General features: G+C 48.1%; 4 protein-coding genes across 4 annotated transcripts; 1 reads left to right on the top strand and 3 right to left on the bottom strand.

Moving 5' to 3' along the window:
- Positions 1-2,140: 2,140 nt before the first annotated feature.
- EDB93DRAFT_1334526 (uncharacterized protein) lies at positions 2,141-3,805 on the top strand (the record flags this gene model as incomplete). The annotated part of the gene is made up of 6 exons (XM_041455284.1): positions 2,141-2,818; positions 3,051-3,119; positions 3,189-3,260; positions 3,336-3,347; positions 3,475-3,512; positions 3,555-3,805. The coding sequence occupies exons 1-6, from the start codon at positions 2,379-2,381 to the stop codon at positions 3,803-3,805; spliced, it is 882 nt and encodes a 293-aa protein (XP_041312323.1). The 5' UTR covers positions 2,141-2,378.
- Positions 3,806-6,055: 2,250 nt separating this feature from the next.
- EDB93DRAFT_1067174 (uncharacterized protein) lies at positions 6,056-6,316 on the bottom strand (the record flags this gene model as incomplete). The annotated part of the gene is made up of 1 exon (XM_041444921.1): positions 6,056-6,316. A coding segment is annotated over one exon (261 nt), but the record flags the coding sequence as incomplete, so codon positions are not given.
- A 1,733-nt stretch (positions 6,317-8,049) lies between these two features.
- On the bottom strand, positions 8,050-9,956 carry EDB93DRAFT_554165 (uncharacterized protein). Its single transcript, XM_041456702.1, has 8 exons — positions 9,831-9,956; positions 9,686-9,754; positions 9,557-9,628; positions 9,274-9,492; positions 9,176-9,226; positions 8,918-9,119; positions 8,705-8,860; positions 8,050-8,654 (listed from the first exon to the last, which is right to left on the bottom strand). Exons 1-8 carry the CDS (start codon positions 9,909-9,911, stop codon positions 8,224-8,226), a joined length of 1,281 nt encoding a protein of 426 aa, XP_041312321.1. The 5' UTR covers positions 9,912-9,956; the 3' UTR covers positions 8,050-8,223.
- A 107-nt stretch (positions 9,957-10,063) lies between these two features.
- Positions 10,064-12,144, bottom strand: EDB93DRAFT_1334524 (uncharacterized protein; the record flags this gene model as incomplete). Its single annotated transcript, XM_041455283.1, has 7 exons — positions 10,064-10,462; positions 10,513-10,573; positions 10,643-10,685; positions 10,963-11,088; positions 11,135-11,209; positions 11,671-11,739; positions 12,022-12,144. The coding sequence occupies 7 exons, from the start codon at positions 12,142-12,144 to the stop codon at positions 10,402-10,404; spliced, it is 558 nt and encodes a 185-aa protein (XP_041312320.1). The 3' UTR covers positions 10,064-10,401.
- Between the last annotated feature and the right edge of the window lie 1,653 nt (positions 12,145-13,797).

The following is a 13,797-nucleotide window of genomic DNA, read 5'->3' as shown; positions in this document are numbered from 1 at the left end:
ACCTAGCTGATCGTGATCTGGAGATGAAACGAACATTGGCGGATGCGGTCAAAAAGTTCCCGTCACTCGAGAACTCGTGGTATATTGTCGCGCAATGGGAGAACCTTTTCATGGAACCACTGAAGAAATTCTCTAGGTCGAGCGTGAGACCTGTTTTGATCGTGATCCAGGCCCTGGACGAGAGCGGCGGAGTGGAGACGCGACGGGACCTTCTCCGCATACTTTCCGGTAAACTTCAGAGCAAAAGTCCTCCCAAAATCACAGAACTCCCATCCAACTGTCGGATTCTCGTTACCTCTCGCCCACTTCATGACATCGAAGATGCATTTCACGACGTTCCACATATTCTACGGTTATCTATGGATGAGATTCCAGCAGCAGTGGCAGAACGCGACATCCGCACTTTTGTATCTGACAAACTACAAGGGCTGCCGCGTTTTGGGGAGAAAGAGTTTACAAACCTCGCTGCGAAAGCCGATGGACTTTTCGAGTGGGCACGTCTTGCATGCGAATACATTATGGAAGACCTTTCCTGGCGTAAACCCAAGGTCTCGCTTTGAAACTGTTGTGAACCGCGATCCTGGGAAATGGACAAACAAGCTGTACGATATGTATCAGCTTATTTTGGCAGAGATCTGGCCACGACATCGGTATGGCGATGTCGAGTACCAGGAAGTACTTGCTGGTTTTCGTTCCGTGATGGGACAAATACTCAGCATGGCTGAACCTCTCCCGTTCGATTCTCTTAACGCCATGCGGGACTGTTTTCCGAACCACACCAAACATTACAAACTGGACATCGTACAACATATGGGATCCCTCCTCAGTGGCACAACAGACTTAGGTTTCCCCATCAGACCCCTTCACGCATCCTTCCAAAGTTCCTCACAGACAGATCACTCAGCGGTGACTTTTTCGTTGAGATCACAAAGACGCAACACCAAGACTTAGCCTTGGCATCACTTCGAGTGATGAAGCATGGCCTCCGCTTCAATATGTGTGATTTAAAGTCATCATACCTCCCTAATTGCGAAGACACCGGACTGCCTCAACGAGTCAAAACATCCATCCCCCAACATCTCTCCTATTCCTGTCGACATTGGGCTACGCATGTTCAAAAAACGGACTTCGACAATGAGCTTGCAAAGGCAATTAGATCGTTCTTCGACGACGAGAGACTACTGTTCTGGATTGAAGCACTCGGACTTCTCAATGGAATCGGAGGTGTAAACAATGTGTTTCTACTCCTCACCAAGTGGCTGGCGGTGAACACACGTCTACGAGACAGTGTTGGACGAATAGCTGATAAATAAACACAGGACCATTCTGGATACGAAGATTTGTTGTCCACCACGATGGATGTACAAAGATTCATTCATATATTTGGCGGCATGATTTCGTACAGCACACCGCATCTGTATTTATCAGCGCTGCCGTTCTCGCCCATCAGCTCCATCATGGCTACCAATTTTACTGCAAGGTTTCCGAACAACCTTCGTCTAGCATCCGGCCGTGATTTGAACTGGACGTTTGTTCAGACCGTAATCGGTGGGCACACTGGAGGGGTTTGGTCAGTCTCATTCTCCCGGGATGGCACTCGCATCGCATCTGGTTCAGGGGATAATGCCGTGTGGCTATGGGATGTATGGACGGGACAGTCATTGGGTGAGCCCTTGCGGGGGCACACTGAGCGGGTTCACTCAGTCTCGTTCTCACCGGACGGTACTCGCATTGTATCTGGTTCCTGGGATAAGACTGTGCGGTTGTGGGACGTAGCGACAGGAAAGTCATTATGCGAGCCCCTGAAGGGGCACACTCATGGGGTTTCCTCAGTCTCATTCTCCCCGGATGGTACTCGCATTGTGTCTGGCTCTTGGGATAAGACTGTGCGACTATGGGATGTAGCGACGGGACAGCCATTTGGTGAGCCCTTGAAGGGGCACACTAATTTCATTTCCTCAGTCTCGTTCTCACCGGATGGTACTCGCATCGCGTCTGGTTCGTATGATAAGACTGTGCGGTTGTGGGATGTAGCGACGGGACGGCCATTGGGCGAGCCCTTGCGGGGGCACGCTGGATTGGTTTCCTCAGTCTCGTTCTCACCGGATGGTACTCGCATCGCGTCTGGTTCGTCCGATAAGACTGTGCGGCTGTGGGATTCAGCGACAGGACATCCATTGAATAAGCCCTTGCGGGGGCACACTGGAGTGGTTTTGTCGGTCTCGTTCTCACCGGATGGTACTCGCATCACGTCTGGTTCGGAAGATAAGACTGTGCACCTGTGGGATGCAGCGACGGGACAGTCATTAGGTGTGCCATTGGAGGGGCACACTAGAGCCGTTCGGTCAGTCTCGTTCTCCCCAGATGGTACTCGCATCATGTCTGGTTCGGAAGATAAGACTATTCGTCTATGGAGTGCAGTGAAAATGCAACCATCCCCCGAGTCTACAGAGCCAGATCTCTCCGCATTCTCGCTGCATCGAAGCATCATACCTGCCACCGAAGAAAACCATATCATGCCAACCAACACTGGTAATGATCGCCTCATTCGCTTCTCGTCTAGCCTGGAACACGTCCTGCCCAACCCTGCTGACTTGCTCAAGCCCACTCCTCATCATAATTTTGATTCAACCCCTTTCTTGCTGCAGGTTGATGGATGGGTGATGGGCCCCAATCGTCGGCTCCTTTTCTGGGTACCTCCCGCTTCCCGATATGCGTTTTATAATCCTTGGGCTTCATTGGTGATCCCAAGAGGAGGTGTCGAGCTTGATTTGAGCCACATGGTACATGGGACAAACTGGTCGAGTTGCCGAGATGTGTGAGTTATCATTCTTAAAACATCTATCCTTACAGTTGCTAACATCGATCTTTCTAGCTCCACCCAACGATGATTTTATTGCTGCAATATTAGCTGTACTGTTTGATTCTTTGTCAATTTATGTGTAGCACCTACCCTTGAACGATCTACTGAAAAGTAGACTGGGTGAAACTCAAATGTTGCAAGATTCAATTCATTTATGTGTCTCTTGTGCAAACGTATCAATCGGCAGATTGAGTAAAATTTCTATAGCGAGCCTACAAAATTCACCATCAACTTTCTGGGTTCGAAAAGACAGCAGGTACTTCTCATTCATCGCATGCCAAAAGACATCTCCAACTCCATTCGCAAGCACCATTTTAATCAACAGCCATATGCTCCCACGCACCAAGACTATCGCCCCGTCCACATCGCCCGGAAACGCTGAGAATCGGCATAAAAGGTGCGGGTGAGGGCGAATGAGCGTGGTGGGATCTGTACGAGCTTCTGTTGATTGAGATGTGTGGTTTGCCTGTAGGAGATTATTATCGTAAGCTTAACTTAGAGATTCGGAAAGCAAATAAGGGACGTACAGAGAGCAATCCATTGATATTATGCACATCTCTATATTCCCAACCGCCGTAATAGCATTGAAACGACCACCGTCGACATTGCAGAATTCGCGTGCATGAGCGGGATCGAACCGTAGGGATAAGTCAGCGAATCTAAGAGGTGTTTAAAGACGTCTGCATTGTAGAGACGAAAGAGCTTAAATGGGAGAGGTCCGTGGCATGCTGGGGGATCCTGTACACGTGGGCGTGGTTGAAGAAGGTTAAGTCAAGGGAAAGTGATCTGAGGCCTGTAGTCATTGAGCGTCGTAGTCTCAGTGTGGGACGTACCTTTGGGTTTTGTGTCTGTCCATGTAGAGAAGGCTTCGTCCCAGAAGGCGTCTTGGGTGTACCTTTGAACCAGGCTGCGGGGCTGACTTGGATAACAGATCGTCCTTAGCCTTCGATGTGTTCAGCTAGTTTAGAATCGTCCTTGGGTTCATAATGTTCCATGCGCAATAAGCCGCATCCGTTCAATACGACCTGTTCCATGCCATCACGGAAATGCGTAATTTGGGGAGGTTCAAAGTCGACGACGAGCTCCATATCCTTCTTCGCTTCATAACAGCCTTGGCTCTTTCCCGTCAACCGTCCATTATCACTCAACAAAGGTTCTCCAATGAGTGCATTCGTCCATTCGCAGGCGCACAATACCCTCCATTATCTTTGTCGTTCCGTTTTGGACCTGCAAAGAATATCATTCAGTGTCTACATGCAGAGTGCTCGAGAAGAATCTGAAAACACACTTCACAGGTCCGACTTGCAATATGAGCCGTGAAATAAAATGTTAGTATTGTGTGTTAGGTGCAAACAAACTCGGAGAACTGTCTGTCTTCTGACCTTCTCCTGCAATCTCTGTTCTGGCTTGTTGTTTTGGTGCATTCTGTTAAGAACTGAGTACTGTGCGCTGACTCACGCGATCTCATGTTGCGAAAAGCATGCAGTTTAAGTTATATGTGATCGATCGTTTGTGATAGATGGATACCCACTGGTTAAAACGAAGTACAGTAGGTCATAGTAGTCTCGGTATCAGGCGAAGTTCACGAAAGTCAGAGTTAAAACTTAACAGCCGTCCCATTCCCATCTGTATTACATAATATTATAATGGATAACGAATATACATCGCGACCAGCTGCGACTCAGTCGTTTTGTATACAATCCATATAGGCATCGTCACTGCCAGCTGAATCACTACAAACTCAATCGACTTTTCAGATCGCCCAAGGTTTACTATGTGTACGTCATCTTAAATACATATGCATACCTAAACTCTGCTACTACATTTTGGCGCTTTATGTCGATATGTGCATGGGCCCAGAAGAAGGGCAAGAATGCGTCCGCTGCATACCAGCGCACTAACATTCATGGTTCGGAATTTTTGAAGAAGCCGCCAATGTCAGCTGTAAGCAAGTGGATGATCAGAATCTAGGGGGAGGAGGGAAGACTTGTCCCCCAACCCCATTTTGGGAGGGAAAGGTCCGTGGTGTGCTGGGAGATTCCGTAACATGGATGTGGTTGGAAGATCATGTCGAGGGAGTGATTTGGGGCCCATGAACGTCGAGCGTCGAGACGCAGTGGAGGGAGATAGATCACAACAAGGAACAGGAAAAGCCGATCATATGCAATGCCCATGGAATCATCTGCAGGGAGTACTCGAAGCAGGTTCATGTCGCGGAGAGAGCACAGAAGGATGCAAATTCGAACAACAAGCTGAGTCTGGAAACATTTCTCCCCTCGACTGGGTTGGACGATCCTCTGAGTTCAATATCTGTCTTCCAGCCGATGTTGCGTCATACGCAGCTTTGCAACCTTTATCTATCTGAAGATGAGATTCAGGCAGCTGTCTTGTCGCTGCAAAATATTGTGGCTCTGGGTTTGGCTTTGTGACTTTGTACCCTGAACGCTGCTCGCTTTGCACACCGCAGACTGCAACTTCCTTGTATCGCCTTCCCTGTCACAGAAGTCAGACGGCAGCGTGGTTCAGTCGAAGAACCCCCCGCACGTATGAAGTCAAGGCAGACAGACGACAGACTTCACTTCACGGCCTGTTTATCACCAGCAAAGAGAGCCTGGTCTAGTTCTTGTGGGGAAAGGCCTGTGTGACAGACATTCTTCCTTGTCCGTCCGTGCGAGAGTCGTCTTCTCGAGCTGCCCGACTTCGTATATGATGCGGAAAGCTTGGGAGATTGGTTTAAACTTGAGCCTCCGTTACACCATTCGCATAGCGGTTATCCTGTCAGACAGGAACTGGATGATTCAGAATCTCTCTCACGAGTGTTGCTATTGATCATTTGCCTTGAGAAGCCGTTCAGTGCAATTTTGCTAGCACTGCAGCGCGGCGGAGTATACAAGAAGATTGCCTCTGATCACGATAAGTCACCGTGATGGACATCAGGACCCTGGAAATATTGTAGCTGGGTATATGCATTTTTTGGGAGTGAGCAGTTTGCATCGACGCCTTTACGATATCAATGTACTTGGACTAGATGTTGAGTATAGAAGGTATGATAAGACTGTACGTGTCGCATTCAAATAGTATCTGAATATCCATGCCGGATGCGTTGCTGCAATCACCGTCATTACTGAGGCCTGCAAGTGTTGATTTTAGTGTGAGGAACAGAAAGGGCTTTAAGGATACTCACTCCTCTCGGCACTTTTGCCAGTGCTGTCCATGTGCCATGCGGCTCAAATCAAGCTCAGGACCTCCTCTGGGTATCACCAATGCAGTTGCAGGGTTATAAAATGGACGTCGAGAAGCGGGTGGTACCCAGAATAACAGCCGATGTTTGAGCCCTTTCACCCAACCACTCTTCTCATCCAGGAAAAAGGGGGTGGAATTGTGGTCATCATGGGATGCTCCCTCCGTTAATTCATGGGCATGACATAGCGTATGGATAGAGTCGGACGAGAAGCGAATGAAGTGATTGTTCCAAGTGTTCGATTTCATGATAGCGGTGGCCTCCATCGTGTGATGTTCATCTGAGAATGCTGGATAATCTGACTCGGCGCACTGTTGCGGCTGCCTCGTCCCTGCATCCCACAGCCGAACAGTGCGATCCCAAGAACCAGTGACGATGCGAGTGCCGTCCGGCGAGAACGAGACCGACAAAACTGAATCAGCGTGCCCCAGCAAGGGCTCACCGACTTGCTTCCCCGTCCCTGCATCCCACAGCCGAACAGTGAAATCCGAAGAACCAGTGACGATGCGAGTGCCGTCCGGCGAGAATGAGACCGACAAAACTGAATCAGTGTGCCCCAGCAAGGGCTCACCGACTTGCTTCCCTGTCCCTGCATCCCACAGCCGAACAGTGTGATCGTCCGAACCAGTGACGATGTGAGTGCCGTCCGGCGAGAACGAGACCGACCAAACTGATGAAGTGTGCCCCCTGAGCACGTTCTGAACGGCCGGCCAGTTCATATCACGTCCAGATGCCACACGAAGAGTATTGGGAAATCCTGCGGAAAACGCTCTCGATAGTGGAGAGTTGGCAGGTGAGAATGGCAGTGCTGATACATATAGATGTGGTGTGCTGTGTAAAATGATGCCGCCGAAGACTTGAATGAACCTCTGTACGTCCATTGCAGTCGATGAGACGTCTTTGAATTCAGGATGGCCCTGTGGTTGAGCGTAAGCACTTTATCTGGTGCACCGTATAAATGTACTTACGGTCAGCCACTGAGGAATGAGTCGAAGGTCAGGAACTGCATTACTGAGGCCATTGATCAGGGCGAGTAACTCGAGCCAGAAAAACAACCGCTCGTGGTTGAAGAACACTTTCACTTCTGTTGCAAGCTCCTCATCGAAGGGCGTGTTTCGTACGTGCGAAATCCAAAAGCGAGAGGAGTATGACAGATGTGGGGAGATGCGTTTTTGAACTCGTTCTTGCAGTTCGGGGTCTTTGCTATTAGGTAGGTACGACGACTTTAAATCGCAGATGTTGAAGCGAAGATCGCGTTCCATTACTCGAAGTGATGCGAATGCAAGGTCATGTGCTGCCTTTGACAGGTCGATGAAAAACTCTCCACTGGATGGTTCGTGCGTCAGGAAATCGTGGAAGGATGCGTGAAGGGGTCGGATTGGGGAATCTGGGTTGGTAGTGCCGCTAAGGAGGGAGCCCATACATGTTACCATAAGCTTCGCGTCAAAATGGTCCTCTTGTTTTGGAAAATGGTCCCTCATGGCGTTCAGGGAAGCTAAAGTAAGAGGCTCGGCTGTGCCTAGTATTTGTCCCATCACTGAGCGAAACCTCGCTAGTGCAGTCGAACGCAATTTCTGCGAATGCTGGACATTGGTGGATGTATTCCTGTGCATGGCATTTGTTAAAATGAGGCGATACATATCGTGCAACAGCACGCTTTGCTCAGTAGAAACGTGCGATACCACAGCATGGTAGCAATCCATTTGAGATATCCCAGCATGGGACTCTTTGATATATTCGCAAGCGAGACGCACCCATTCGAAAAGTCCATCAGCTTTCTTAGCGAGGACTTCAAACTCTCTGTCCTTGAAATCCAATCCTTCTAACTCGTTAGATACGTAAGCACGGATGTCGCGCTCTGCAAATACTGATAGAATATCATCCATCGACATCGGTCGAATATGTTGAACAGCGTGAAACTCGTCATTGATGTCACTAAGTGGGCGAGAGGTCACGATGAAGCGGAAGTTGTCTGGGAGGTCTGTGATTTTGGGAACGCCGGGTTTTTGATGTTTGCCGGCTAAAATGTGGAGGTCTCTCCGTGTCTTTGCTTCGCCACTCTCGTCCAGTGCATCGATCACGATCACAATGGGTTCTCGTGTTGACACAGTTGACTTCTTCAGTGGCTCGATAAGAAGTTTCTGCCACTGCTGAATGATATCCGTCGTCGTCTTGAGCGACATTGCGGACTGAACTGCATCTGCTGAGTGCCTGCCTCATCTTTCGGGTCACGGTCGGCCAGGTCGCGCGCGATCGTGGAAAAGATCTTTTCGTGGCGACAATCTGCTTCCCGTTGGCGGTCAAAAGAGTAGCACGAACCAAGCCCTCCCACGTCGTTGAACCACTTAGCGATGGTGTGGGCGATGGCCGATTTTCCTTTGCCTGCAGGTCCAGATAGCCACAGCACACGTGGAACGTTGTCCCCAGTGCTGTTGACCCAATCCGTAATCTCGGAAAGGATTTCCGTGCGCGTCCCTTGAAGGCATTCTTTCCTGGTATCTAGTCCCGCGCCCTCTGCATAAGTCATACCACTGAGCTCCAGTGTTTGTCCTGGAAAGGTATGAATATGCGTCAAGTCACAAGGATGTCCGAACCCGTACCTATATGGTGGACCTGTATGTCTATGTCGTGGACGTGTATGGCTACGTCGTGAGAAACCTGGTCCCGGAAGTTTTGCATGAGACTATCTAACACGCCATTGTACTTTTGGATCGTATCTGTCGTTTTCGAGACGACGTTCTTTCCGAGTCTCGTCCCTATGATGATAGTAGAAGCTTGAGATAGTACAGAGCGCAGCAGGAAACAACACTCACAGAAGTTGCTGGTCTCCGAATAATTGCTGATAAAATTGGCACATTCACGGATCTGCTGTGAAATCTTTCCAAGGACACTGGTAGCGCGCATGGACAGTTTTTGATCAAGCTTCCCGTCTTGTATTATGAAGTCGTAAACTTCACACAACTTCTTCAGGAGTTCAAGTACCGCTGCGTCACGATCCGCTTGAGCTAGAATGATCTGCGCAAATAATTGCTGAGCGGTGAGAGATAGGAAGAAAAAAATAGAAAACATACTTTGGCTGTCCAAGACAACACGCCCAGTGCCATTTTTGCATATGGATGTAACTGTGAAACTAGATTAGTTCGGTTCTGATCAAGAGGAAGAACCATACATCAGCGATCTTCCCAATAACGTCGTCGAATATCTTGAGGGGTTTGAGATATGTGTCCTGGAAATCGTCAGCAGCATCGAGATCCTCTGGTCCGCCTTCGACGACAGATGCTGCAGTTATCGCAGGGCCTGAAAGTGGATGCATGCGATTTGCAACCTCTTGTGCACCCCGAAGTACCGATCCGGTATCAGCCTCGACTTCTACATCAGGCGGAGCAGCCTGAACCCACGCGACAACCAAAAATTAGACAGAGATTAAAGGGCAAGTATCTCGGATAACTTACCTCAGTAATTGGGGTTGATGAACGTTCATCCCTTGGGGGAGCAGGGCTAGGGCTGCGGGAATCTTTCGAGCGCTTGTTGCAATTTCAGTCATGTTCCAAGACGCTCATTACGCATGATCGTGTACTCACCGTCCTTAACTTTTTCGCATCCTCCTTGAGTTTCTTCAGAAACCGACCGATTTTGCTACGGGGTCGATGCTAGACGAAGGATGAGTCAATGTCAGTCACGGTGTTTGGAGCGGAGTGAACTGAATGGTCCTGATAAGCCACGTACCGAGCCTCCAGGAGCTGTTGCTTGACTAGACTCGGATGTGTGGGTTTTTTGAGTCGATGAGTTGCCTTTCGTTCGAGTCATTGTGAATAGCAGTTGAAGCGAAGTAAGATGAAGGCTGAGGGCTCACGTCACTTATATATATAAAACCATTATGTTGCCTTGAAGCAAAAATACTTATTAGTGGTGCGGGCGCTAAGCATTCGAATTTCGACCGCATCTAAGTTGTGTGCGTTGAATCTGATGGGCTGTGGGTCAAGCTTATATGGATGGTTGTGACAAAGTACAGTCTACACTCAGACCCAAAATTTCACGATAATCTGCATAATTCCTCGCGAAACCTCGCAAATATGATGCTCCCATCCAAACGCTATTGTGTGCTTCAATAGATGCTTGCAAGTTGGCCCCAAGATCGATATGATCGCAATCCTCCCTCCAAACATTTACAACTGCGAGACTCAAGATGACCACGGAATATAGAACTTCGAGATATGGCCAAAGTTCACGAGTCTGTCGTGTTGCCCAGGTACATTAATATAACACGGCTCGCTATGGCTGAAGCCAGACCATAACTTCAGCTGGTCGTTATGCCAATAAGCCGTGCTTTCGTGAAGAGTAATGTCGCAAAAACAATACTGTGGTTGATGAGAGCTGCACTTTTAAAGTCAGATGATGGACGACTTACAAACTGAGTCTGGTGGATTGTAGGTCTTTCAGCATCCATTGAAAAATCCAGCGATAACTACCTTGTGATCGAGGATGACGGGCGCCAGCTGGAGCTCTACGAGACGTTCAGGAGGCGACAAGTTACGTACGATGTCGAGCTTTTACTCCCCCGTGTGCTCTCAGGCCCACAGTCTATGATCCAATATGAGACCGAAGAATTATAATAAGTTGAGCACGTCGAGCATGCCGTTAATCTAATGCATGGCGTCAGCAAGATGAGGAAGTATGTGGAGACAAACTTGATTTCGTTGCCTATGGCATGGAGTGTGTGCAAATGGGCGCTGGTTTTAGAAGCATGTGGCGAAATTGAGCACAATGTGAACTTTTCCCCAACTAGGGTGAATGAAGAAGGTTGTTGTGTTATTCCCAATCAGTTGTAGGGAAATGATGGGGTCATATTAATCCTCACCTTAAGGAACAAGGAGTTGATGGAGTTGCTTGAAGATTTGGATGGTAACGATTCAGGCAGGCCAGAGTGCATCTCTTCGGCAAGCTTGATCTTGGAGTGTGTGAGTAGATGACATCTGTTGCGAGGCTAGATATATTCACATCAATAGAAGTAACGCCAAGTTGTCACTCACCGATAACTCGCTCTCTGCACCTTTCAGCGCGGGTGATATGCTTCTCCAGCTCGTCCAAGGTCGATTTTTTTTCATCTGTATGGGAATGACAAACTGGGGTGACTATTGATGCGGTGAAACGTACAATAATTTGAAATACCACTCGAAGTACTTTGAAATTTCATTCTTGATGTAGAATCTAGCTATAAATGAAGTCGGCCAACTGTGGGAATAGTCCGAAACCAAACGGTCCAGTCACGACGTGACTGAGCTTGACGTGCTCCCTTCCCTCTTAACCGTTCCTTGTAAATTAAAGTACCCCATCCAACCGCACAGGCAGCAATATTAATCCTGTTCGTCGTCCCCTTTTCATCACAACGCGTCCTCCCGTATGACCTTGCTTAAGCCATACACGTCTGTTATGAATCACAATCGACAACGAAGTGACTCCATCACACGCAGAAGAGAAAGAGAGATCCACGAGCTAGCCTTTGAGGCCAATGTTAGATGATTCAAGCTGCGCAGTACGTTCCATCCTCCTAATATCGAAGACTAACGACAATGGTAGCTTGTTTCGAGTCTTTTGACAGTGACACAAACTCGAGCTTATTGGACCACGAGCAAGACTATGTACGATTGATCATTTTTAGATAAGTCCAAACGGGTACGTTGCTCCAGCAGCACGAAAATTTATCCAAAAATAATTGTATTGATTAGCTCCGAACTAGGTATTGCACCATCATTAATCAACCATGATACAAAAGCGAAGGAAGAAACATGACTCACTGTCGCGACGTGCCCCTCTGGCTGCCGACTCAATTCTTATCCGGGAATGCAGACCCTCTTCTTTTCAGGATCCTGAGTTGCGTGGTTGAATGCCGGTTGCATAATGACCTGTTCACACTCACAATGCCACAAGCCGTACTGCAGCAATCGTTATCAACAGTGCAACGCTGATAAAGGTTCGTACATCCATCGACAGGCATAGATACTGTCAATGCAACAACAACGGCGAGGAGGGCGAAACGCATTTTCTGTACGAGGTTATGTGCAATTTTCTGAAGGATATGTCGAATGATATCTCTGAGGATGGGGAAACACTGTAGGACGATGGTCAGTTCTTATATCCTGCATACACTGATGGGCACGATTCTGATCTATTTGGCAGAATTGTTAATGCTATGGGATGACGGAAATTTCGGCAGAACTTGCAGGAGCATACTCATTTGATTACGACCATTGGGCCATAACTTGCCGGCAGGCGTCAACGATTCTCCTTCTTGTAACTACAGAACGTTCGATCGAATCACCGGGTTCTCATTTTGACCCTGCGAGATATTTTCTGGAAATGGCAACAAGTCTTGACTAGTGATCACTGCGGAAATAAGAAAATAGTTGGTAGGCCAAGCCGAGTCGCATATCAAGAAGTGTTAGACTTCGTTTCCAAGTCTGATTGCGAGAATCAGGCCGGTTAACGTGTTTTGTATTGCAACAGTGCGTTACGCACATCCATTGTCATCTCGCTCTTATACTCATGCTTGTGAATTTCTGCACGGGATTGTGGTACTCAACACCCGGAATCCCGTTATTCACATTGTTCATGGGATCAGTCACGATCTTGTATATACTAGTCCATTGCGCATCTCGTATAGGACTTTGAACATACGTTGGTAATTGCATTCATATGATAAATCCTACAAGCACGTAGTATGTCTGATACTTGCACGTCAAAGACAGTTGATCAAAACATGAAAGCAATGAGCATCGGCCCCATGACGCAAAATACAAGTGATCTATCATAAACAATATTAGCATGGTATTTCACTCCAACAAGGTCTTGATAGCAGCGTCACATCATGCATTACGTTCGACATCAAAGGGTATTTCGACTTCGTTAATCACACACGGCTACTCCGGATACTTCGCGACAAACACTTACCACTCCCTATGATCAAATGGGTAAAGTCTTTTCTCAGCGAACGACAAGCGGCAATCTGTCTAGATGGAGTACTATCCCCATCGGAACCAGTCGAAAACGGTATACCTCAAGGATCCCCAATCTCACCGGCCCTCTCGATCATCTGCACTAGCCCACTAAATGAAGCCTACAACGTGAAAGCATGAGCACGTGAACCACGCCCAATCAACGCCACACCGACCACGTTGGCGTGCTATATCGACGACGGAAATTTATATGTTTCGTCCCCATCTTTGGAGACCAATGTCGCAATACTCAGGGAAGAGTTCATTTTCGTGAACAATTGGCTTCGCGAAGCTGGATTAATGGCAGAAATCGACAAATCGGAACTCATCCATTTCACGTGGCGTCGCGCACCAGATTGACCACCTATCTTGCTGCCTAGCGACAAAGGACAGGTGACAATTAACCCCCGTGACTGTATCAAATGGCTTGGTATATATTTCGACTCTAAACTCTCTTTTCACAGGAATGTACGTGAACTGGCAGGCAAAGCGGAAAATATCGCCCAAGGAATACAAATGCTTGCAAATACGGTAAGAGGTCTCTCGCAATCACTATTGAGAACTGTATACTCGGCTTGTGTTTGCAGTGTAATGACATACGCAAGCCCCGTCTGGTGGACAGGCATGAAAACTCATGCAAATATGCTCACCCGCGTTCAAAACAAATCCCTTAGACATGTATGCGCCACTTTCCGGACCAC

This window comes from Suillus bovinus, assembly GCF_016758785.1.
Source record: "Suillus bovinus strain UH-Sbo-P2 chromosome Unknown EDB93scaffold_4, whole genome shotgun sequence".
NCBI classification, from domain to species: Eukaryota; Fungi; Basidiomycota; class Agaricomycetes; order Boletales; family Suillaceae; genus Suillus; species Suillus bovinus.
The sequence above is the reverse complement of the archived record's forward strand: the minus strand, read 5'-3'. Positions and strand labels throughout refer to the sequence as shown.